This window comes from Sciurus vulgaris (assembly GCF_902686455.1).
Source record: "Sciurus vulgaris genome assembly, chromosome: 7".
NCBI lineage: Eukaryota > Metazoa > Chordata > Mammalia > Rodentia > Sciuridae > Sciurus > Sciurus vulgaris.
This window is the reverse complement of record NC_136467.1, coordinates 107,826,650-107,853,489: the sequence shown is the minus strand read 5'-3', so window position 1 is coordinate 107,853,489 and position 26,840 is coordinate 107,826,650. Positions and strand designations below refer to the sequence as shown.

Genomic DNA, 26,840 nt, shown 5'->3' with positions numbered 1-26,840 from the left:
TTTGAGTGGAACTATGTCCCTAATGTCCAGGGGTAAGACCTCAAGACTCTTGCTGGTTTTGGTTGTACTTTTCCCTTTGCCCACAATGGACTACTTCATTTCTAACCCTTATCACTCTGATTTTTCATTTTTTCTTTCATTTGGTATGCAGACTCTCATTCTGGTGAACACAACTGTATAGTTAACTATTTTTAAGTTGTTTTATATCTAACACTTTTGGTAGTTCATTGCAGAAAAGGTAATTACTTATATCTGTCATATTACCAGAACCAGAAGTATCTGAGATTTTGTTTAACATATGTTTGTCTCCAGTGATACAAAGTCTCAAGCATGAACATAGGAAGGGAATTTATTTAAAAACAAGGGCATATATAAAATAGTTCTCAAAAGACAAAAGTGATGGTCTTAATTTTTTATTATCTAATATATCAAACAGAAACCAAAGCAAAAATATCAATGTTATTTCCTGAGTTTTGGCTTATTTAATAACTAAATGTCACTATCCTTACAATTTGCAAAAAAAAATTTGAAATATTTTATGGTTTGACCTTTGAAGTGGTGTCTTTTACCTCTGAGTATATAATTCATGTTATTGATTGGTCTTTCTGCTAAAGTGGCATTTATATACAAACAAGACAACGTTAATCAAAATATTTAGGTTTATAAGGTAACATACAGAAGCAAAGCTCTATAAGACAAAATTTAATTACTGTCAAATAACATTTGGGGAAAATCAGCCTCCTAATTATGTTTATTCATGTGAAATTTGGGCCAGCCATAGAATAAACTTACTTTGGGTAAGAAGGTATCAGGTCATAATTTTGATGCCATTTAGCATTTGAACTGTACCCCTAATTCCAACTATTCTTACTCTATATTCATTAGAAAAATTTCATATAACTTGGCAGCATTGCAACTCTAAATGGCAGACTACATTCTCCAGTGTTGCAACAGACCCCAGCAGCTTACTGCCAGCTCCATTCCAAGTTCTTGAATCGAAAATCTGAAGGATGAAATTCACAAGGCAACAGAAGGCAAGAGTGAAAGGGAGTAGGATTTATTCAAGTGTGAAAATACAACCAGAACTCTAGGCAGGGGCAAGAGGGAACTCCAATAGGGTTTGCTGCTTGAGTATGCTAGTCTATGGGTTTATATAGCACTTGGATCAATACTATTGGTTCAAATTTATGCTCATCCAGGTTAGGAGAAGTACTAACACTATTGGTCCCTTATAGGTCTGCCCCACTTCCATTTATCTACCTTGGTGGGGAAGCAGGAGATTAAGTTCATTTCATCCCAGATGCTCAGGGTTCCAGGCTGTGGTGCTGTGCCGAGTGGGCATTAGCATCAGGCCCAGACCAGGCGCCACCGTGCTATAGGTCAGTAGACCTCAGCTCACCTTGGCCCTGACTTGCGGGGCCTCAGGCCTGTGCTGACATGCATGCTCCCTGAGGTCACAGTCCTGCCTGCCTGGTCTATAGTTCTAGAGCTCAGGACAAGGGCTTGGCTTTATTATGAGACTGATTTATGAGGATACTCTGATGTGATGTGATATTTTGTTACAAGACAGAAATTCAGAGAGCTATAGAGCTGTGGTGAAACTATACAAGGTAATGGTTGAAAATCTCCATGGAATCAACATGTAGGCCTTCCTGAGAACAGCTGTAGCTTGGCAGGCAGAGACAAACCATTACTAAGGTATTTGGCATGGGCCTAGCTAGGTACTGCCTTCTGTGGCAGTGGAGCATTCTGATCACTCACCTCTCAAAGGATTATTAGGAAAAAGCAACAAGCAAAGAAAAAGGAAAAGTGGATTCACAGAGGAGTTTTGATCAATTTAGCCATTGAGGTATACCAAGAAAAAAAGATTTTAAAAAATTTTGTTTGTTTCTTTCTTTTTTTAAACAATAGTGAGTATTTATTTCTTGGTAATGTATCTGCAGACTAGTGGCAGTTTGGTGGATAAGGCTGGGCTTAGCTTCCAGTCACAGGTTTGCTTGGGACTTCTCTTTGAATTAAAGTTGCTATATTTAGCAAACAAAAGCACAGGTTCTCCAATCAAACTTGAATTTCAGGTAAACAATGAATAATTTTTATCATAATTATGTCCCAGGATAGATGGCGCACACTTACACTTAAAGAGCATTTGTTGTTTACGTGAAATTAAAATTTATTTATATTATTTTTAAATGTTTCTCTTGGTGAACTATAATTATATATAATATTTACGTTCATTGTGGCATATTTGTATACACATATAATTTATCAATTTCCTTCCATACTATCACTTTCCCCCTTTTTAACTCCCTCCTCTTGACCTGCTTCCTCTACTTTATTGCTTTTCCTTCCATTTAAAAAAAAAAATGGAACATTATAATTAACATAAAAGTGGAATTCATTATGATATATTGTACATGCAAATAGTATATTTGGTCTTAAAATACATTCTCAAAAATTCATATTCACCAAAATATGAACCTACACAGTCTTGTATATATATAGTTGGTGGTGTGTGGTGTGTGTGTGTGTGTGTTGACAGAGGAGTAGGAGTGTGCATATTCTGTCATTCACACCTTTTTAATACATGGGGAATATCATTTTGCCCAAAACATTTGTGCATGTGTGTGGAGAGGTCCTATTCCACACCAAATTTACACGCTTTAACTCTCTACTTTTCTCAGATTGGTCCTGTTAAATTAAATTTGGCCTAAGTTTGTTTCTGTGTCGTGATTTCCCGTGTTGTGAACTGCAACCTAACTTCGTAGGTAAACACTTTGAAATCCACCTTAGGAGTATAAGAAACAATCCCGTTTCAGCCATAGAAGAAGCCAGGTCTCTGTCAATTACTGGGAGTCAACTGAACTAACTATGACCAAAGAAAACAAAAGTCTCATCACACTATGCACGAATAAGGCAGATGCCTAGCTGTAGCCGTTCAGGTGATTTTTCTACTTTGCTCCTAAGTTCTCAGCAGAAGAGCTCACTGCTCTCCCTGTAAAGTGAAGCTCTCTAAACTTCTGCTAATTCAAGGTGAATCCTGATTTTTGAATCATTCTTTTCTCAAATAAAATGTGCTAAATTTAATTTGTCTGTGGTTTTTCTTTTAACAAGCCCGAATATCTAAACTAGATAAGGTAGAAGATCATAGGTTTTTTTGTCCCCTGACAGGCGACTTTTCAAATGGAGTTACAATTCTGGAGTGGTGAAACTAGCAAGACAGTGAAGTAACAGTGATTGCTAGAGGGTCACCGGGGAGTGAGCGATGAATAGGATAAGCTCAAGGAAATTTTAGGGCTGTGAGATTGTTCTATGAAATTATAATGGTGTGTATGTGGCATTATGCCAGTACTTAACAAAATATACAACACCAGTAATATTGTGCCCTAATATATACTCTGAACATGTGTTGATAATGATGTATCAATATGGATACATTGTTTGTAATAAATATACCAGTATAAAGGGAGATGTCCTTATAGTAGGCTATTTTTGTGTGGGGGAAAGTGTATATGAGAATTCTGTACTTCCCAATTTTGCTGTAAACCTAAAACTCCTCTTAACAGTAAAATATTTTTTTAAAAAGAAAAAGCATGACAGATAAATATTAGTTAAATTATTTACAGTTGTGAATAAAAATATTTTATTGAGCTGGTGGTGTTGTAGCTCAGTGGTAGAGCACTTGCCTAGCATGTACGAGGCACTAGGTTCAATCCTCAGCACCACATACAAATAAAGAAATTAAATAAAGGTGTTGTGTCCATCTACAACTGAAAAAAATTTAAAAATTATTTCATGGGCTGGGGATATAGCTCAGTTGGTAGAGTGCTTGCTTCATAAGCACAAGGCCCTGGGTTCAATCCCCAGTACTGCAAAATAAGAAAAAAAAATATTTCTGCTTTGTTATTTTAAAGATGAGGAAACTAAAAGCCCGAGAAGTTTAAAAAATTCCAAAGTTATCATTATTAAAATATTAATAGTATCTTCAAAAATGTTTTTAATTAGTATATATCTTCATGTGGCCCACCAATACCCTTCAAGTAAAATCTCTGATTTATAAATTTATTTGAAAGTAGCTTAGGTGCAAATATGGAATTTAAAATCTCATATCAAACAAAACCAACAAAGAAGAAAATAAAAAAATGAACTTACATCCAGAGTGACTGCAGTGGGGCTTATGATCAACAATATCCTGTCCCACTAATTCTCCTACATTGTTCTTTGCACAGTGGCTTCATATTTTTCTTCTCTGAACTCATCAAAAAGTTTTGGTGAGTGAAGTAGGTTATGTAGTTGATGGAAACACCAAACCAACTTCTTACTAAACAGGATAGCAACACCAGGGGAAAACTCAGAGAAAGGAGTGAAAGGTTTATACTTTATCATTATTATTGTCAGGGAACAAGAACTATAAGATAACGTCAAACCCTAGAAAACTCTTGAAGCTAGAATAATGAGAAAAATTCCCCAATAGAAGAAGTAAGCTTGGGCAATTAAACTTGCACGTATGTTAAATAGGAAGGAATTGTTGTCTTCATTTTAAACATAAGGGAACAAAGACGGAAATGATACTCATGTGCCTTTCCATATATGAGACATTCTCCATGTCTTTGCATTACTTTACATAATTTCTGATGAGATTCTTCATTTTCATATTAATTGCTTGTGGGTGGAGTATGTAGATTGGGTCAAAAAAGAATTCCTTGATTGTTAGAGGTGCATGCAAAAGATAAAGAACAGTATTAGTTCTTAATAACATTTAAAAAAATTTCCTAACTTTCTCTTCTCACAATTAAATGGGCATTTGCATCTTAAATACATCCACGAGAATGACTTATGTCAGTGGCTTTAGTCATGTTTCACAATTGAAGAGACTCTTAAAATTAGGCGATGTTTTTATTCATCTTTCTGTCTTTCAAAGGATCCAATACACATTGTCAGTACCTTGGATTATAGGCCTGAAGGATGCCTTAATAAGGGCATCATAGAGTCAAAAATCTGAGGTCAAACATTATATATCTGTCATTGTGTTGCTGAGCTCCCTTACCCAGTATGGGAGAATTTTTAATAAAAAAGAAAGCTCTAAATTGAAAAATCTCCAAACCAGTGAATTCTGACCTTCCATAGCATATGGGAAGTTTGGCAATTGAAATAGAAAACAATGAGAATGTCATTCGGTCTCATTTCATAATTTTATGAACTAAGCTACTTAAGATTTTCAGAAGCCTTCCTACCATTTCTGCAAGGGATAGGCCTTTCTTATTGCTTTTTATTGCTGTCTGTAGGCCCAAGGCCGTCAGATTGTCAGCTTTCATATTGCATGAGGCAACATGATGTGAGGAAGTATATTGCAGTTAGACCAGTGGCTCCCAGGCATCAGCATGCAGAGGAATCACCTGAAGGGCTTATTAAAACAGAGTGCAGCTCCTCACCTGAAGTTTCTCATTCCTTAGCTTTGGAACAGTGGGGTTGCTGGTCAAAGGCTAATATTTTGAGAACCACTGAATCAATTTGTCCCTGTCCTAAGCAATGTTGAGGAATATTTTTTCACATTAGAAAATTTCTTTACATTTTTTGAGCCTGAGGTTCCTCTGTTGTTGAATGGGGGTACAGAATGCCACTGGAATTTGTTTCAGACATTCACTAAATATATTGTTTTAGGTGTTTGCATAAATGCCTATACCTTCATTAGAGATAAGATAATGCTTTAGCTGATGACAAATTTTGTCAAAATGCAAAATCCTGATCAATTTGCTGTTGCCATAATTTAAAATTTGGAATTCCTTTATGATATTAAGTTTTTAAATCTACAATAATAATCTGTGGGAAATCAGTAAAATAGTATAATTTATGAAGAAAACCTACTTGAACTAGTAAGCGAAAATTCCAGTTATAATGATTTCAATGTACTACTGTTATTATAGTACATTATCATATTTTATGCTAATACAATACATATTTTAGTATGAATAATTAATAGAACTTTAGGCTAGTTTTATTTTAAAAACACTCAAAAAAACTTGAACTAACTTAAAATTTTAACTCATTCCAACAACAGGAGCAGAATGTACATTCTCAAGTGAACTGAAAACATTTGCCATGTTATGCTATGTTCTGAACCATGGAATGTATCTTTTAATAAAATAGCTTAATATGGATATTGAAATATAATTCACTTATTATATTGTCTATTTTTTTTACATTCACTTAATAGTATATTGTACAGGAATGAGAATGAGTCCATTATAACTCCAAGCATCAATATGAATGAATCTTGCAAAAGAAACCAGGCACAACAGAGTACAAATGGATGATTTCATTAAAATGCAGCTCCTTATACACAAAACTTGTGGAAATCTGAAGGTGACTGGGAATGACAGGAAGGATATATGACAAGGCCTTCTATAGAGCTGGTAGTATTCCATTTCTAGACCTGATCTATTTGAAGTGTATAATTCAGGAGTGAAAGCAGATTTGGGCAACCTCCACTTTGATCAATTTTAGAAAATCCTTATCTCATGAAAAAAGAAAAGAAAAGAAATTCCACTAGTAGTAGTCATTAGTAGTAGTCATTCACCCATTTAGCTCCTTACCCTACATATCCTTCTCCAAAACCTGGTCCCAAGTAATCCCTTATCTATGTATTTGACTATTTTGGACACTTTTAGGATTATATCTCCTATGTAAGTATAGTACTTTATCCAACATGTTCCCATCTCTCCTAACCACTTCTTACTTCAATGATACCAACTTTTGTAGATTCCGTATATGAGTGAGATCATGTAGTCATTCTGTGCCTGTTTCATTTATTTTGATCTGATATTTTGCAAGTCCATCTATGTACTCAAAAATAATAAGATTTTATTCTTTTTTTATAGTCTGAGATTTCACTGTGTATCTATACTATTTTTAAAAAATCCAATCATTTGTTAATAAACAGGTTCATTCTCAATCTTGGCTATTGTGAATGGTATTTCAATAAATATAAGAGGTAGATATTTCTTGGATATGCCGATTTTATATTCTTTACATATATACCCAGTAATATAATATGTACCTAATCTATGTATCTAATAATATACAGAGGTATACCACACTCAAAATTTTCTGGAACCTAATGAGGATTGATTAGGTCAATGGTTGTGTGCTCTTAGAAAAGATGTAACACAGTTCTTATAGGATCCCAGTTAGACACTGTGAGAAGGGGTTGCTATAGAAAAGCAAGACTGTCCCCTCCCCACTCTGGTTTTCTGTCTCGTCATGAAATCTCTCCATCAGGCATGCTTATGCCATGTGAGGCCACCTATCATCAGGCTTCCAATGGAGCCAAAGAGAATATGAAGCCACAGTCTTTGGTCTTCAAAGCTGTGAGCTAAATTAACCTCTTTATTTTTACAAATTACACAGTCTCATGTATTATTTCATGGCAATGGAAACCAGAATAACATTTGTCTTCGCTTTTGAGGTAATATCCAAAAAAAATGATTGCTTAGACCATTGTTACAACACATTTCCTTATGTTTTTAGTACAGTTTTGGTCTACATTTAAATTTTTAATACATTTTGAGTTGATTTTTGCATATAGTGAGAGATAAGCATCTAATTTCATACTTATTCCTGTGGATATCCAGTTTTTCCACAATCATCTATGGATAGTACTTTCTCCCCAATACACATTATTAGCACCTTTGTCAAAATAATTCCAAACATTCAGGTGTTTATTTCTGGGTTCTTTATTGTTCCCATTTGTCTGTTTTTGCACAGTACAATGATGTTTTAATTATAATAGCTTTGTAGTGTATTTGGAAGCCATGTAGTGTGATGCCTTTCAGTTTTGTTCTTTTTGCTGAAGGTTGTTTTGGCATGTGGTAATTTTAGTGTTTCCATATGAATTTTGTGATAGTGATTATAAATAAGTGAAAATGAAATATTCTGTTGAATTTTGTCAAAAGCTTTTTCTGTACTTATTGAAGTGATCATTTGGCTTTGTCCTTCATTATGTTAATATAATTCGTTATGATTATTTATTTTTGTATGCTAAAACATTCTTACATGGCTCTGATAAATCCTATTTGATTGTGGTGATTGAGCTTTTCAATGTTTTGTCAAGGTTAGTCATACTCAATATGTCCTATGACTATAATAAAATTAAATAGAAACCTATCAGAAAAATATCATAAATGTCCTAACATAGCAGGAAAATCTCAAATATTTAGAAGCCAAGTGACACATTTTTAAAATTATTCATGTGTCACTTAAATTGAAATGGAAATTAGAAAGCGATTATTTAATAAGAGAAAATGAAATAAATCAGAGACTCAGAATAGTCAAAGAAGAATAGTCAAAGAAATACTTAGCAAGAAAAGTGAAACAGGAGGCATCACAATATTAGACCTCAAACTATACTAGAGAGCTATGGTAATAAAAACAGTATGGTATTGGCACCAAAACAGATCAACCAATGGTACAGAATAGAAGACACAGAGACAAACTCACATAAATATAGTTATCTCATACTAGACAAAAGTGCCAAAAATATATATTGGAGCAAAGACAGTCTATTTAACAAATGGTGCTGGGAAAACTGGAAATCCATATGCAGCAAAATGAAATTCAATCTTTATCTCTCACCTTGCATGAAACACAATTCACAGTGGATCAAAGATTTAGGCACTAGAACAAAGATCCTGTTACTACTAGAAGAAAAAGTAGACCCAAATCTTCACCGTGTTGGCCTAGGATCTAACTTCCTTAATAAGACCCCTAAAGTGCAGGAAGTTAAAACAAGAATCAATAAATGGGATGGACTCAACTAAAAAGCTTCTTTTCAGCAAAAGAAACAATGATGTGAAGAGAGAACCTACAGATTGGGAGAAAATCTTTACCACATGCTTCTCAGATAAAGCATAAATCTCTAGGATATATGAAGAACTCAAAAAACTGAACACCGAAAAAAAAAAAAGTAGAAATCAAATAATGCCATCAATAAATGGGCTAAGGAACTGAACAGGCACTTTACAGAAGAAGATATACAATCGATCAACAAATATATGAAAAAATATTCAACATCTCTAGCAATTAGAGAAATGCAAATCAAAACTACTCTAAGATTTCATCTCACTCCATTCAGAATGGCAATTATCAGGAATACAAGCAACAGTAAATGTTGGCGAGGCTGTGGAGAAAAATTTACATTCATACATTGCTGGTGGGAATGCAAAATGGTGCAATCATTATGGAAAGCAATATGGAGGTTATTCAGAAAACTTGGAATAGAATCACCATTTGACCTCAGCAGTTATCACAGTCCTTGGTTTATACCCAAAGGATTTAAAATCAACATACTACAATGACACAGCTGCAAAAATATTTATAGTAGCTCTATTCACCACAGCTGAAATATGGAACCAACCTAGATGCCCTTTAATAGAGAAATGGATAAAGAAAAATATGATATATATATTATGGAATATCACTCAGCTTTAAAGAAAAATGAAGTTATGACATTTGCTGGTAAATGGATTGAGTTAGAGAATATCATGCTAAGAGAAATAGGCCAAACCCACAAAACCAAAGACTGAATGTTTTCTCTGATATGCAGATGCTAATTCACAATAAGGTGTGTGGTGGGGAGGATAGGGAAGAGTAGAGTTACTTTATATTAGGTAGAGGGAAGTGAACCAAGGGGAAGGGGTATGGGGGTAAGAATGATAGTAGAGTGAAACAGACATTATTACTTCATGTACATACATGACTGCATGACCAGTGTGATCTTACAATATGTACAATCAGAAAAATGAGAGATTATACTCTATTTATGTATGATCTATCAAAATGCATAAATGCATTCTACTGTCATGTACAACAAGTTCGAACAAATAAAATTTTTTAAGTGAAATATGTCAAATATTCCTGATACAACTAAACAGTATTATGAAGGAATTTTACAGCATTGGATGTCTAGATTAGAAAAGAAGAAATACCATAATTTACTGATATCAACTTCCACCCTCCGAAACCAGGGGAAGGGGGAAGCAAATTAAAACCACATTAAGGAGAAGAATGTACATCATTAATAACAGATTAAATTAGTAAAACTAGTTAAATTAGAAATCTGAAAAAAAAATAAAAATTCAGAGTCTTTGGGAAGCTTTATAAATTTAACAAATCTCTGTCAAAATATTCTGGTACAAAAGAGAAAAAATTCATATTCTCATATCAAGAATATTGAAAGCATACACTTTAATCAATGGTTCTGGGAAAACTGGATATCTATAAGATTGAAATTGGATTCCCTATACAAAAGTCAATTCAGAATGGATCAAAACCTAAGTACAAAGTCAGAAATGTTGCATATGTTAGAAGAAAATTAAGAACTCTTCAACCTATAAATATAGACAGACTTCCTGTAATAGGACCCCTATAACTCAGGAAATAAAGATCAATAAATGGGATGACAACGAGTTAATAAACTTCTGCACAGCAAAGAACACAAGAAGGTGAAAAGAGAGCCCACAAATCGGGAGGAAGTTGTTGTCTTTTACTCTTTTAACAGAGGATTAATACCTAGAATATATAAAGAACTAAGCAGGGCTTATTAGGAGTGCAGGTTGGTTTACCATTTGAAGAACTGTTGATGTTATTTAGTGTAATAACAGAATAAAAAGAAAAGTACATATAATCATCTAGAGTAGAAAAACAAATTTTGACAGAATCTACAGCAATTCCTAGTAAAATAGCTCAGGAAATTGTGAACAGAAAATATTTCCTAAATTTAATAATCAGTATCTGTGATAAAATGGTGTTAATATCCTACTTGGTGATTTTTAAAGAAACATGAACTTTTTTTTTCTCTAAATTGAGGAACTGGGAAAGGATGTCTGCTTTTGTCACTTATTCAAGATTACACTAGAGAACTTATTAGATGGAATAGGGCAAGAAAAAGATACACAATGATCCTGGTTGCAACAGAAGAATTAAACTATCTTTATTTGAAGATTACATGATTAATTAGGAAATATTGTGATATTTATAAGAAAGTTATTAAAACAAATTAACAACCTTCATTAACCAAGATTTCAGGATACAAGATTGATGTGTGAAAAACAATTCTATTGCCCTATGCTAGAAATAATTAAAAATGGAAACTTACAAAGGAAACATGTACAGTAGCATCAAAAAATAAAATAGGAATATATATGCAAATATATGTCAAACTTTACACCAAAATTATATAAAAATTCTCATAGAATTTTAAGAAGCAAAAAAGGAAAAGATATGCCAGATTCTTGGTTGCAATACTTAATATATTGAGGATGTAAGTTCTCCAAAAATTTATTTACATTTTCAATAAAATTGAAATCAAAATCTCTATGATTTTTAGAGACATTAATTCATTGATTTTTGAGTTCACAGGACCTGGAATAGTCAAGCCAATTTTGAAAAAGAATAATGTTGAAAGATTTACAATATTTATTTTAGGCTTAATTATAAACCAGTTATAATCAATCCAGGGTATTAGTGTTTTCCAAATATATATATCTTCAATTGATTTCTTAAAGGGAAACTTAGGGGAAAGAGAAAAGCTTTAAAAAATGGTATTAAAATCATTAGAAATCCATATATGAATAAACGAACTAAATCTCATACTTTGTACAAAAATTAGCTAAAAATTCATAATAGTCATCAATGTAATATATACAACTATAAACCATCTTTTAATTTTGACCAAATATTTCTTAATTGCAATTGTATTTCAACATGAACACCATCTTTTTCTGATGTACTATTGTACAGTAGGATGACTATTGATAGCAATAACGTATTGTACATTTCAAAAAGCTGGAGGAAAGAATTTGAAAAATTTTACCATAAAGAAATCACAAATGTTGGAGGACATAGGTATGTTTAACCTGACTTAGCATTATATAGTGTATATGTACATCAAAACATTTTGTGACCCCCATTAATATATGCAATTTTTATGTTTTCATGTATCAGTTAAAATAAAATGTCCTTTTGAATATTTAAAACTAAAATTATGAAGACCTTCTGGTCTCTCTTCACTACTAAGAGAATGAAAAACTAATGAGAGAGAGAACAGAGACAGAAACTGAGAGAATAAAAATATTTGCAAGTTGCATATCTTACAAGACATTTATATAGACTATGCAAAAATTTACAAAACAATAATCCAAACACTAATCCAATTTTACAATCTGCAAGATTTAAACAAACCCTTATCAAAAGACATGTGGTAGCAACTAAGCACATAAAAACTCTTAATATAACTACTTATTTGATGTTACTAAATTATATAACAAAGTTACACAACTACACAGCTATTATAATGTTAAAATTAAATACAACCATACTGTGTTGTCAAGGATGTGGAGAAACTGTAACTCTAATATTTACTGAGGGAGATGTAAAAACTTACACTTTGGAAAGCAGTTGACAGTTTCTTTAAAAAGTTACACATACATTTAGCGTACCTCAGCTATTTTACTCCTGGGTATTTACCCAAGAGGAATAAAAGAAAACTCATGTTCACATAAAGTCTTCACAGTAATATTCAGAACACTTTTATTTGCAATAGCCAATATCTGAAAACAATCAGTATGTCCTTCAAGAGGTGAATGAAAAATAAACAATGGTATGATCATAGAATGGATTACCATTAGCCAATAAAAAGGAATTAAATATGTACTAAAGTGATGGCATGGATAAACCTTAAAGCTATTCTGAGTAAAATAAATGAGAGTTTAAACCAGGCACAGTGACATACACCTGTAACCCCAGCTACTCAGGAAGCTAAGGAAGTGGAATCACAAGTGCAAGGCCAACCTGAGCAATTTAGTGAGATCCTGTCTCAAAATAAAAATAAAAAGGTAATGTAGTCCAGTAGTAGAGTATCCCTGGGTTTCATCCCTAGTTCTGCAAAAAAGAAGAAGAAGGAGGGGTCTTCTTCTTCTTCTTCGCCTTTCTTTCTTTCTTTGTTTCTTTCTTTCTTTGGTTCTTTCTTTGTTTCTTTCTTTCTTTCTTTATTTCTTGCTTTTTTTTCTTTCTTTCTTTCTTTCTTTCTTTCTTTCTTTCTTTTTGCAGTAATTGGGAGGAGGAGGAAGGACAGGGGGAGGAAGGGGAGAAGGTGGAAGAGGAGGAGAGGGAGCAAGATTTTAAAATGACACACTGTATACAAACCTATATATATATATATATATATATATATATATAGAGAGAGAGAGAGAGAGAGAGAGAGAGAGAGAGAGAGAGACCAAAAAGCAAACAGAACTACCATTTATTTCTTGGGAGATGGAAGACCAAAAAAAAAAAAAAAAAAGAGTGGGAGGGAAGGAAGGAAGGAATGTTGAGGGACGGAAGGAAACTTCTGGAGGTAATTAGTGTGCTCTGTACCTCAATCATGGGGAAGATTTTTAGTGCATACATAAGCCAAAACGCCAAATTTTATAATACAACCATACGCATTTTATTAGAAAGGGAGTAAAGAAACTCAGATAAGTAATTCGAAGGTCTGGGTGGTAAAAAGGTGATATTGAGATTATAAACTTAGTCTGTTTCCTGTTTGATTAATGTCCACCTGTCTGAAATACAAAATCCCCAATGAATAGAGACTAAATTTTTTTGGTACATATATATATACACTTATACACATACACACACACACACACACACACACACACACATATATATATATTTAGAATTTAAGGTGCATATTTCCATGAACGTTTGCAGACATTTTCTTTTCACCTACTCTGAATTAAATAAGATATATTCCTCTTCCAGATTTGATGCTCAGTAGTACTTCTGTTTTCCAGAGTTTATATGCAGCACTGATTTCTCCATCTAATGCAGTATCCGTAATCGTACTCATCATGATCACAAAATGTTGTACATTTTCCTTTCACTTTTTGGCATCTCTCCAATCTATATTTAGGTGGAAGTGCACTTCTTGCTGCAATTAAGAAAGATACCTAAAGTTATCAGTCTATTATTCATATGAGGATCGTCTAACTAAGGGGATGAAAAATCTGTTGTAGTCATGAAGTCATGGGTGTGTTAATATGAAGAGAATGAGACTTCAAGTTGTTCTGTGTCACAGTTTGTCATGTGAGAAGTGATCACACTATGAACATTCCACTTGAACAATAGGTTTAGGAACTTGTCTTGCAGCTCACAACAATAGTAGACTTCAGGGACTCCTGACACCTTTTTTTTTCCCCCTTTTCCTCAGTTCATTGAAACCAGATGTACTTTCTCATGCTTTCATTAAAATAATGGCTATATTTTTAACAACATGTAATTCTCCCTTTCCTGTTTTATCAATTTTAATACTTTTATTGTATTTCCACAGTGTCATTTGTCTAACGCTTTGTTCTCCATTCCATATCTTATTTTTAATTGAAACTTTCTTTCATTCTACTAGAGTAAATATATCAGCCTTTTTAGCCAGTCTACACTAACACTTAATAAACAGCATAACAGGATTGGGTACTTAGTTACACGCATTTTCTAAAGCATTTGTTATGCTATTTATGTTATTGCAACCAAAATATAAATCTTTACATGATAATTATGATTTATACTCAATTTTAACCTCTAAATCAGTGCAGTTCAACAACTGGAGTCTAGTGGTCATGCAAATACTTGATAGAGATACTGGGAAAACTAAAGTAATTTCCATATACATAGAGTAACTAAGTTTTGATGTATATTACATATGTAGTTTTAAAAGAAACCCCACATTAATTTTTTTAATCATATAAGACAATGAAAAGAAAGATGTTCCGAGATTCCAAAATCACTACTTGGATTCATACAGTAAAAGAAGAAAGATTATGTTACTTTTGGATTTTATTATTCTTAAGGATTTAATCATAATGCAATTATGTCTTTAAATTACAAAAAGATGAGTAGAGTGGGATACATTTTTATTTTCCAAATATATCAATATTCTTAATTATCTTGGGTCCATTATTCAACCTACCTGTTTTGCATGACACACATAATTATCACATACATAACACATATATAATTATGTAACATAATTATCATATATATCATTATCACAAATGTTTTAAATCTTACTATATTAAATATTAAATGTTATGCGTCAGGAAAAATAATGCTATTAAAATTTGAAGAATAAATTTAATCAAATATTAGACTTAAATTATCTACTGTCTACTCATAGAACCTAATTTTTTCTACCTATAATTTAGTTGAAATTTAGAAAGTTATTTCATTTCAACTCAGTATGACAGGCATTTGTTTTAGTACCTACTACAAATTTTGAATGAAAATAACATCTTTTAGTAGTGTTGTGAAAATTGTATTATGTGTATGAAAGCAATTTTTGAACTATATGTTGCTAAGTAAATGTCATCCATGAGTTACATGAGTATTTGAGATGATTCAATTATCTGATATATGGCACATAAAAATAAAAAGGAGTGACCATATGGAGGAAGGACACATACCCACTTTATATTTTTTTTTACCCACTTATATTTCTATTTATTTTGTGCATCACTTTAGAAAAGAGGACTGGCCATTGATAACAACTTTTCATAAAAATAGAAAAACCTAATGCTAATATGAGACCTCTATCAAGGAAGTATATTCCAGAAAAACTTCTGGGAATCTTTGGAAGTGTAAGGTACCCTCTTCAACAAACCCTGCATGCTTATGCATAAGGGCAATTCTATTAGGTAACCAAGTTTTAAAAGTTCAGTGGCTACCATATGTTAGGTTTCCCAAGTTCTTTGGATTGTTTGGGGCTTCCCAGGATAAATGTCTGACTTATATATCTCCACCTCCTAGCAAATAACTTCTCTTCAGAAGACTTCCAATTCAACCTCATGATCCTCCCTGAAAATACAGAAGCTGAGTTGGGAACTAAAGGAGGATTTTTGGAAGCTGTCTTCTCCTGCTGGGCACACATTGAGATCAAGGCAGGAGTAAAGCCACAGCCAGTTGAAAGTTTGAAAGGAAATGATCTTTCAAAATCTAATAGTACTGCCTAGATATTCTATTTATTAGTTATGTTCCTTGGGAAATCTATTTAGCTCTTGGGATTTCATTTCCTTCATTAAATAGAAGTTTTTGTGAAATTTCAAAAGGGATAATGAGGTAGAATGAGTCAAGATATAACAAGACACAAAATCCACAAGCAAGGATGGGATAAAGGTGCAAGAAATAGGACAGTGGTAAAGAACACCAATGAGCCATTCAACCTTCTACTCTTTTTAATGAGTCTATTACATTTTTTTTCTCTTTTCACAATTCAAAATATTGTTCCCCATCTTTACTCTTGGCTAATGATTTTGCTTCCTACCTTGATGAGCCAGCAGAAGATGCTAAGGCATTTCCTGTAGACTTCTGCCACCCTATCTGCATACCTGTCAGCATCCACATGTGGGCATTCTCCCTTCTTTCATGTTAGTGAAAATAGAATCTCCACACTCCAATGAAGAACTTATTCTTTAATTTGTGCAGCAGCTGAAACCCATCTTGTCAATTCAAAATTTACTATATACAACTAACCCAGATTACTGATTTTCTAACTATCTTTTCCACTTGTAAAATGTATCAAATATCTGACTCTTTGAATATCCAAACTTGAAAAAAATTCCAATGCCAATTTGTTCCACCTATTATTCTCCCCATGTTAGTCAAAGTCAAACTTCAGTTTTTCCAGATGCTCAGACAAGAAATCTTGGATTTATAATTGTCCCCTCTCTCTGTCTCACAAAGTTCCACTTCTCATCAACTCAGGCTAACTCTACCTTAGCACAATAATCCCTAATTATTCTTACTGTATCACTCTGCACTGAGCTATCAAAATTTATTTCAATAACCTCTTAACTCATGAAAATGCTTCAGAGAGGTCATTTTAAAACAAAATTCAAATCATGTTTCTCCTTTAGCTAAATCCATAGATTGCTCTCAGAATAAAAAATGAGGTCCTTTCCAGTTTCCAAAACTCTGTGTTAAGCAGTAAATACACTTCCTCTGTCATCTCCTCTTTCAGGAAATCTACTCCAGCAGTTCTTGCATCTTAGGCATAGCTCCCAAATTTCAGGTTAGCTCCTGTGATCATTTCTTTCAAACTTTTGTTCAAGTGCTACTTTTTCTTCTTTCTTTTTTTTTTTTTGGTGGTAGTGAGGATTGAACCCAGGGCCTTATGAGAGCCAAGCACTCTACCAATTGAGTCATATTACACAATAACAAGGTCCTTCTATTTGTAGAAATGCTATTTTTTTGCCTTCAGTGGTATTTTAATTTTTATTTTTAATTGGTCTCACATTTTATTGACAAACATATTAATATATTTTTGTTACTGTTATATATGAAATCTTTTCTTCCATAAAATCTTCCAAAAGACTGATTCCAAACTACTGATTTTTGTATATTGATTTTGTACTTGGTAATCTGCTTGTAGTAGTTGTTAATAAAATATCTTGAATCTAAAAATAAATTAATTAATTAAATAAAAAAATAAATAAATAAATAAAATGCTATTTCTCAATAGGTCTCTATAGAAATTTATATTTTAACTCATTTCAGCCCACCAGAATTTTGGGTTCTCATCACAATGTTTTGATTCCTTTTCTATAACATTCCTTTTTTATATCAGCTTTTAATGCACTACATTAGTGTGTTTATTTATTATACTGTTTATATTTGTCTCTACCCACTATAATTTGAGTTCCACAAATATGAGAAATATTGTTAGGTATATTTATTGATGTGTACCAATCTTTGCTGTACTCTTGTTGACATACAATAAGTGCACAATTAATATTTAATGAATGTATAAATAAATCAGGGAAGGTATGTTGAAGTGTTTACTCAATTTTTATCTCAATTAAATTGAATATTACCTAAATTCAGTTTGTGATCAGTCAACAGTAGTTCCTTAGGTCAAAAACCCATTATATAATGCTTGGGAAAAAGCAAGCTATTAATGAAATGTTGACTAAATAAATAACTTGCTAATTGGAAATAGATTTTATTCTTGCCCAAGGGTGTTAAGGTGAAATAAATCCTGCAGTAGGTTGGGTTTGAATCCAAGGTGTCATGTTGTATTCTAATTCTTCTCCTAGTCTGTGCTGGAACTTGATGGTGATAAATCACCTTTAAATATGATGTTTTCAGTTGATTCATATACCAAATAATAGCACATATATCCAACAGGTGGTGATATCAGGGTCAATATTCAATTAGACATAGAAAATCTCACAAGTGAAGAAAAATACATAGGGTTACAGAGTTTGATATCTGGGACCAAAGAAGGAGAAAACTTTCAGGATTTAAGAACTTAAGTAGCTTAAGATTTTCTAGTATATATATATATATATATTTTTTTTTTTTTGTAAATTCACACAATGAAAATTTCAGTGTTTTAGCAAGAAAGTTACCAAAAATTGTTCCATTTTGAAGCCTTTACCACATTTTTGCTTTTCTTTTTAAAAAAATTATGAACATATTATAATTATTCATATATTAATCATATATCCATTTAAGAATAAGGGAGCAGAATAACTTAGTAATACCTCCATATCTTTAAAGAAGCAGGTTGCATACCTTTGTAAAAGTGGCTTCAGGAGTTCTCAATCTTGATATGACACTTAAAATATTTCTGTAGGATAGGACATTGATTTCATCACTGATGTATATAGGTTCACAATCTCCTTTAATTTCTAAAGTATTTTTCCTGGAGCTGAAGCCAGAAGATATTGACTTGAGTATTCACTAGACTACACAAGGAAACAACTCAATGGTTGAGGGGTTTGGTCTCTTTCTGGTAAGCACTGAAGGATGAGGGTATACCAGTAGTCTTAGCACTAACGTGGTATGTGCAGAAGTATCTCAGTATTGAATACTCAGAAGTATTGTTTTCTAAAATGGTTCTCTTCGACTTCTTGGTAGACCCTAAAAAGCTCTTATTTTCCCTATATGAATAAAATATTAGGTCTCCCACTTCTTCTTGGAAGTCTTGGGGTAGAGATGGCTCAGTCTCTGCTTTGGTAAGACAAATAATAACCCAACTTCCATTTCAAGCAGGTAATTGTAACTGACCCCCTTCTTGACATAGGCTAATTCCTTCATATATCATCTTTAGCACAAGTATAATAATATACTAAGATTCTGAGTAGATAATTATTTTTATAACACATAGAAAATGTCAGATATCTGAAAATGTTACTGGTTATTTTATTGTTTCCATTTTTAATTTCAATTTCTGTGAGAACAAGAGCTTTGCTTTATAAATCAGTGATCCTCAATCAGGTGTGAGTTTTGTCTCCCAAAGGAAATATTTAACAAGATATACATTTTCCATTTTCACAATTAAGGAAAGTGGTGCTCCTGGCATCTAAGTGGGCATAGGCCATGGATGCTGGAGATTATCTTGCTGCTAAACAGATAATGCACCAGATAGCTCTATAACAGAATTGTTTAGATTAAAATACCAGTACATCAAGGGTTGAGAAACCCTTTTGTAAGTGAATATTATAAAAATACTTTTCAAAATATTTATATTGCAAGGGAACACATTAACTAATTAGACTATATTATGTAATTAGAATCTGTGAAATATAATATACATTTAGCTCTAATTAGTGTTTAGCAAAGAATTGTTTCATAATGGAACTACTGTATTCATTAAAATGAAACACTAAAAATCAATAAGTTCCTTGTGTGATGTGTTTGTATATATTTGTTTACCTCTATAGGGAAAACTTATTTCCACATGCAAATCACTTTATAGATAATGTTTACTATGAATATATTTAGATGCAATATCTGTATTTAGAGAATAGGATGAACTCACAGAGATGTAATAATAAAAACATAAAGAATTTTTAATTTATTATTTCTTTCTGAGCCCAACTTTACTCCCCTTGAATGTATTCAACAAATTTCCTCTTTAATTTGCCAAAATATCATTCAATTTTATTTTGGGGGAAGGCATATATCTGTGGATTTTTTAATTGTTATGTTCTTGCATTGCCAGGCTTCTTAAGAATTTTTATTTAATACCGATGACTATATGTTAAGCTCAAAAAAGAAGCAATTAGCATATTTTTGGACAGCAACTAAATGTCATCGAGTCCAGCAAGAAACTACTGTCAGTCTTCAGGGGCAGTTGGAAAGAAACTAAGGCAGAGTGGATTTTGAAAATGAAGGTTACTACTCTTTGCTTTGTTCTGTATCTCCTCAGACAGAATTATTTCTAAGGACTGAAGATCTGAATGAAATTATTAGCCAAAGTTTTTGACTTCCTAATCTAAACTATTCTTTATGTACAGTTTTTTTCTCCTTTCTGAAATTCTTCTCTTACCTTCCTCCTCCAATTTCTCTACTAAACAATAAATGAAAGTAGAAATTAGATCTTGTTTTGATCTTTCTCTGTTCTTTCATTCTTACATCCTGGTGATGTTCTCCCTTTAGCCCTGTGTCTCTCATGAGAAAGTGCTCACTCTTAATGCCTAGTCTCCAAATCCCTGTGGGTTTCTATTTTTTTCATGAGGTAATTTATAGAGTAGTATATTAAAATAACAGCACATTTCTATTGGAAGCTTGCATCTCAATGATACACTTCGCCACTTCTTTGACCTTTGGCCTAGGGTTTCCTACAATTTTATTTAAGTCAACTATCAGAGGGCACATAGAACTTTGAGTAGTTGTTGATGAACATCCACAAAATAAATTCTGCTTACTTCTGGTACCAAGAAATCAAGAGAAAAAAATGCAGTGTGAAGGCACCAGATACGTTTGTGTCATAGAGCCCTCTGAATGGTTCAATATTAAAATTTATTTAATTATTTGGGTTTTATAGAGACACTCAGGACTTGAAAGATGTGCTGGGAAGACTTAGTAACACTGGTCTTCTTGGAGTTGTGTCTCTTTTCTTCTGTCATTTTGAATTCTGAATGCAGCAATGAGTTCCAGGTCTTATGCAGAAAGCAATTCTAACTTCAGTGTTAAGGCACTGATTTTTACATTGACCATTACTCCTTATGCACTCTCTCCTCAAATCCAAACTACCATACTCAGGATATCTCTTTCTGGCTGTAAGAAGGAAAGAATTAGTGGAATTAGCAAGGGAGCTATGACATCTGTTTTTTTAAAGGAAACAGCCCCAAAAGAAAAAAAATCACAGAGTGAAAATTTTCACCTCCTGGGGGAAATTTAAGTAAGTAGACCCTCCCTGGGTGCAAGGAAAATCCTAGAAATCTAAAATTATCATGGCATTGTTTTCTTTTTCTTCCTTCACCAAATGTTTCTAAAATCGTAGTGATTTAAAAATAATTTCTCCCAGTCATGGTTTATGTTGCTAAAATTCTTGATTGCAAATGAACTCACTACGGACAAGGGACCAAATCTGGCCTGCCTCATGTTCTGGTAAATGATTTGATCGACAATCCCTTATTAACAGTGTTGTGCAATCACTTTTGCATTACACTGATGCAGTTGAGATAAAACCTAAAATTCATAAAACCTAAGTTGTTTATTATGAACCTGATTTCTAGCAAATATTTGCTAACCTCTGGTTCTCTCCTCATATTCTTCTCCTCATCAATCATGAAAAATAAGTGAGGAATTTGTGGGTGGAATACTGAGTACATTCTGACAATACTGGAAAAGTTGCCATATAGATTTGTCTTTCTCATATCAAGAGAAGCAAAAATATAACTAGTGTCTTGTAAATATACTCTATGTACTTTCTATCTAGATGGTGTATACACATATAGAGTATATTTATATAATATATGTCTATATATACACATATGTATTGTGTATATATTTGTAAATACTGCAAGATCCTATTCTTGCAGTTGTACATGATGTGGATTTCCAGTGGTCGTGTATTTATATATGAACATAGGAAAGGTACGTCCTATTCATTCTACTGTCTTTCCTATTCCCATTTCCCTTCCCTTCCCTTCATTCCCTTTTATCTAATCCAATGATATACACACGCTATATGCCAGGCACTAAGGCAGTGTTTCTCTCTCTAAGAAATATTGACCTTCTGGGTTGGCCAATTCTTTGTCCTGGAGCTCTCCTGTGATTGCAGGGTGTTTAGCAGCATCCCTGTCCTCTCCGCAGTAGTTGCCAGTAGTAACAATTGTGACAATCAGAAAGGCCTCCAGACGTTGCCTAATGTCTCCTTGAATGCAAAATCACTCCTCCCTGAGAAACATTGATCTAGTGAACTGTGAAAATCCAAGTGAATAAATTCTGTCTTTGTCCACAAATACATGACTTAAATACCACATTTTCTCTAGTCCTGCTGAGGACTTTAAGGAAAGTAATCTCACTCTCCATTTCTCATACAACTTCATATGTATCATTCACAATTACATGATAACATTTTTATAACATTATATTGTGTCAGAGTTTATTTAAATATTATATGAAGAACCACTTAATATATAATCTGGGATGTGGTGAACTGTTTTAACCCACAATTTCTTTTTATTTTCATTCACCTGCCTCCTCATTCTTTAGGCTAACATTAAACTCACTGGGATTAAGGGGAAAACCATGTCTTCTCTTTTAGTGCAAAAAATATACTATCCCATATTCAGAGTGCACAACAGACTCAAAGAGAAGTGGGTATTGACAATAACACATTTTTCAATTTTGCAGATAATATGAAAGAAACATGACATTTGCACTACATTCCAATTCTAGACTTTCTGTGCATGAAGGAGATAAATTATTTGAATGGAAATTACATTGCCTAGAAAATTTAAGAACTTCTATCTATATATCTTTTCATCTGCAAAAATGCGTTGTGGGTTTATACTTGTCTGTTTGTTCTTGTACCTCTGTTGGATGGAACTTTTACCATCTAGAAGACTGAATGTGAAATGTAAAAATTGAGAAGCTCTGGTAGAGTTCATCCATAGATTTGTTTATATTCAATTTAGTTCAAATGTCACATGTTGGTGAGCTACAGGGTAAAAGGATCCTAATTGCTTTATTAAGGTTTTTAGTTTCCACATTCCATATCATCCCTTTTCTAATCTTGAGGAGAAAATATGTGCATGGACTTTGTTTTTATGTTGGAGATTGTTTTTCATATAAAAGTTATCATTTTAATGCTATATGGTTAGTTAAGAATTTATTTATAGAGTAGTTAAAACAATATACAATGAAAAAAGTAAATCATGTGATAAGTAGTTGCAACAAAAATATCCTGTTAACTGATCTACAATTAAGTGGCAATTTTTTTCTTTTTAAGTGCAGCTCATATTTTAATATACTTACTTTTACTTATATAAAGTAATTCTTGACATTGAAACACGTTTTATTCTGAAAACTGAATTCTTCACTAAATATTACTTACGATTTTCCTAAATAAAGTATGAGAACCATAGCAAACTAAATTATTTTCACCACAGCTTGTAATTGGCATTTCAAAATAAAGTGAATATGTGTGTGTTGATATTATTCTTGGAAACTTTTGTATTAGTAATAATAGGAATTATATAATAGTTGAGTCCACGTATAACCAAAAAGAATAGTAACTTCATTTTAAAAATTTAAAAAATTACACTTAAGTGTATTAACGATGGTGTTGAAATTTACGTCATTAAATCCCCCAAATGGGTTATAATTATCTCAGACTACGGGGCATGTGATTGTTCTTGTTTATTAAATAAATACATAAATAAGTTATTATTAAGAGTAGTTAAGGTATAAGGAAATTAATGTAAAAACTAAAATGCTTTCTAAAGTGATTTATTAATGTTAGCTATTTTAAAATCAGGAGAAAGTATATATTACATGTTGAAAGCTATATTAATCTATCAAATGGATTTTTGTCCATAAATAAAGTTAAAAAAATCTAGACTAATAACTTGTATGTATTCTATATTTTGGTGACAATTTTCAAATAATTTTAAAAATAATTTCTCAAAGAAAGAGGAGGAATTTATTCAGTTCACTAAATTACCCAAATTTCATTAATGCTTGGTCTCTGTATAGAATTTTATCTATTCACATTCTTTAAATACTAAATTTGTCAGTTTTTTAATGTGCAAAATTTTATATTCTCATGATGTATTTTATGATAGTAGAGAATATATGTCACTTAGCCCTGTAATATGATTTCTGTTGGACCTGAAAATTTCAATTGATTTCCAAAAAGGGCTATTGCCCTAGAGTGAGTGAATGGATCTGAATGCATTGCCACTTTCACAAGCAGGCTAGAATTGAGAGGATCTTTCCACCTCAAGCTCTCTAAAAGGAAATGAGTAGAAGCAATGATTTTTCCATCTCCAAGGCTTACTTCATTTCTGTGCTATCAATGCTGTACATTAATTCAGGAGAAGACAGGATTGTTACTAATCTGGTGTGAAGGGAGAATCCTTGAGGGAAATTCTCACCAAAAAATACATCTTGAGCACAAAGTATTACTCAACGTTCTTGCGTGTTGTGGAGTAGGTTAAAAAGAAAGGAAAGGTAAATAGATCACTAACTGAACTATTTCACCCCTTATCAGTTGATTACATTAAATAATAATAATATTTTCCCATTGAGGATTAACATCTATCACGATTAAGTTATAACACAGTATTTCAGTATGAAAGTGAGGGGACTGCTGTGATGATCATATATATTTTTAGTTTGAAATCATTTTACACTTGCAAGTGAGGTGCAAAGTCAGTATAGGCCAGTTCCCCCTTATATCTCACATAACCATGGTAACATTCATCAAAACTAAGAAATTATTATTGATATGATACTATTCGCTAAACAACATTTTATTCACATTGCATTGGTTTTCCCATGACCGTATTTTTCTGTCTTAAAGTTTACTCCCAAATACTGTACCAAATCTAGTGTAATAATCTTTTAATTCCTACATTATTATCATGCTTTTAATAAGAAACAGGGTCTCCTCAAATCCATTAGTCCAGTACCCCCACAAATGTTTGCATATTACCTGGTAAAATTGTGACCCAAAAGAGCAGAATAAAGAAAAAGAGATGAATCTTCATGGTAGAGAGTTTCTTAGGGGAAAAGTATCAACAGATCTTTTTACAAGTCAGCTGTTTTAAAATAAGGAAACAAAGTACCCTTTAATTTATAGAGTCTCCTGGGAAATGGTTTTAACTACTGAGGCTTATCAAAAGCAAGAACATTTGTATGCTTGGTTGAGCTGCACCATGTTCAAAGAATGTGGTCACAAAAAGATATTATTAAATTTCCTCATAAAAGTAAAACCTGAATTACATTAAATAGACACAATCTTTTAGGGACTTTTATGGAAATGTTACAGGAATCTGACCCTTAAATAGATGGCATATGTAGTAATAAATATTCTAATGTTCCTAAAGTTACTGAATGTCTGAATCACAGAATTTAAAACTGGAAGTTTTCATTAAGATCACTTCTGTTTCACTAATGAAAACCATGAGAATCAGGATGGTTAAGTGATTTATTTCAATTAATATAATATGCAATTTAAAAAGCATATATGATTTGGAAATACTAGATTCACTAATGAATCTGGGAAATCTTCTGCACTGCAGATTTTTAATTATGATTTATGACTTTCTTATAATAAGTAGTCTGAACTCAAAATTCCAAGTCCAATATTTCTAATATTTTTAACTTTGTTTATGTAAGTGAAGGTGATATCTCATTCAATTTACACACCTGCAATGTTGATTATGTAACATACATTAACAAGGGTTGGAAACTTGTTCCATTATACAAAAACTGATGTTATAAAGAGAAAGCAATCAATTCTCTCCTACTACAAAGTCCAGGGAATTTCTAAGACAATAACTCTTAAACTACAACTGCATTATAATCCTCTGAAGGAATTGCTAAATCCAGATTGTAGGGCACCTCCTGCCCTGCATTTCTGGTTTAGTAGGGCTGGAACAGAGGTGAATCACTTGAATTTCTAATAAGACCCTGGAATGCTAATACTACTGAAAGGGGTCTTATATTACACTAGGTAATATAACTCATTCATTCTATAAAACATAAGAAAAATGAATTGCGGATTTACAAAATCTGTGTCAAATATTGATAAAGAACTGGAGGCTGTTGAGAAATTTTAATCAGTCACTTGTGTTACAGATGAGGAAAGTAAAATCAAGAGAAATAAACTTACCTGACAATTGTTATCCTTTACAATGAATGCTTATATTACAAAATACAAAAGGAGAAGTTTGAATTAAATCACACATGTGGAAAGTGATCTAACTGTTTTAATATATGGGAAAGAAAAAAATTGAAAATTCAGCATCAGTTGATAAGAGGAAGACCACTTCAACATATCGCCATGTAATGTTTATTTACACATATATTATAAAGCAATAAAATTCAGAATTAAGTTAATGATTTCTAAGTCATTCCATTGTAGTCACAGTCATGCAGAATCCTAAAAAAAAATCAGATTTAAGTGTATTGGCAAAATTCACAAAAAATGGTAAATAAATATCTAACACTGAATCCATTTATTCCTTACCAGTTGATTACGTTAAAAGAATGGATGAAGAAATCCCATTATCCACAAACATCCAAAAGAAATTGGAGGGAACCACAATAATACTAGACATAATAAACTTTAGAAAGAAATTCTTGCCAGATACAAAGGCATTATTTAATGATTAAACAACCAACCCATCAGGAAGATACAGCAAAACATCTGTGTACCTAACATAATAACCTCAAAACACAAGAAGCAAAATATGACAGAACTAAAGTCAGAAATAGACAATAAGTATAATAATAGAGAACTTTATACCCCACTTTCAATAATGTATGCAACTAGGCAGACTAGTAAA

At 32.5% G+C, this 26,840-nt stretch overlaps 1 protein-coding gene and 1 long non-coding RNA gene across 6 annotated transcripts in view; both read right to left on the bottom strand.

Moving 5' to 3' along the window:
* The window catches only part of LOC306665222 (beta-defensin 110-like), a 36,179-nt gene extending 11,097 nt beyond the window's left edge, over positions 1-25,082 (bottom strand). Inside the window, exons 1-3 of one of the 5 annotated variants that reach the window (XR_013764948.1) lie at positions 24,983-25,070; positions 13,769-13,969; positions 4,875-6,512 (exon numbers count right to left, since the gene is read on the bottom strand). Coding sequence is in view for 2 of the 5 variants with exons in the window: in XM_079146558.1 (XP_079002684.1) it covers positions 20,939-21,093; positions 24,983-25,037 (210 nt within the window). In the remaining 3 variants the exon portion in view is untranslated. Of the gene's footprint in view, positions 1-4,874; positions 6,513-13,326; positions 13,970-20,194; positions 21,094-24,982 lie in introns of those variants that run through there. The other 4 variants (XR_013764949.1, XR_013764947.1, XM_079146559.1 and 1 more) reach the window with 4 other exon arrangements.
* A 1,250-nt stretch (positions 25,083-26,332) lies between these two features.
* On the bottom strand, positions 26,333-26,631 carry LOC306665916. Its single transcript, XR_013765141.1, has 2 exons — positions 26,522-26,631; positions 26,333-26,434 (listed from the first exon to the last, which is right to left on the bottom strand). It is a non-coding gene; the product is annotated as an uncharacterized lncRNA (long non-coding RNA).
* Positions 26,632-26,840: the final 209 nt, after the last annotated feature.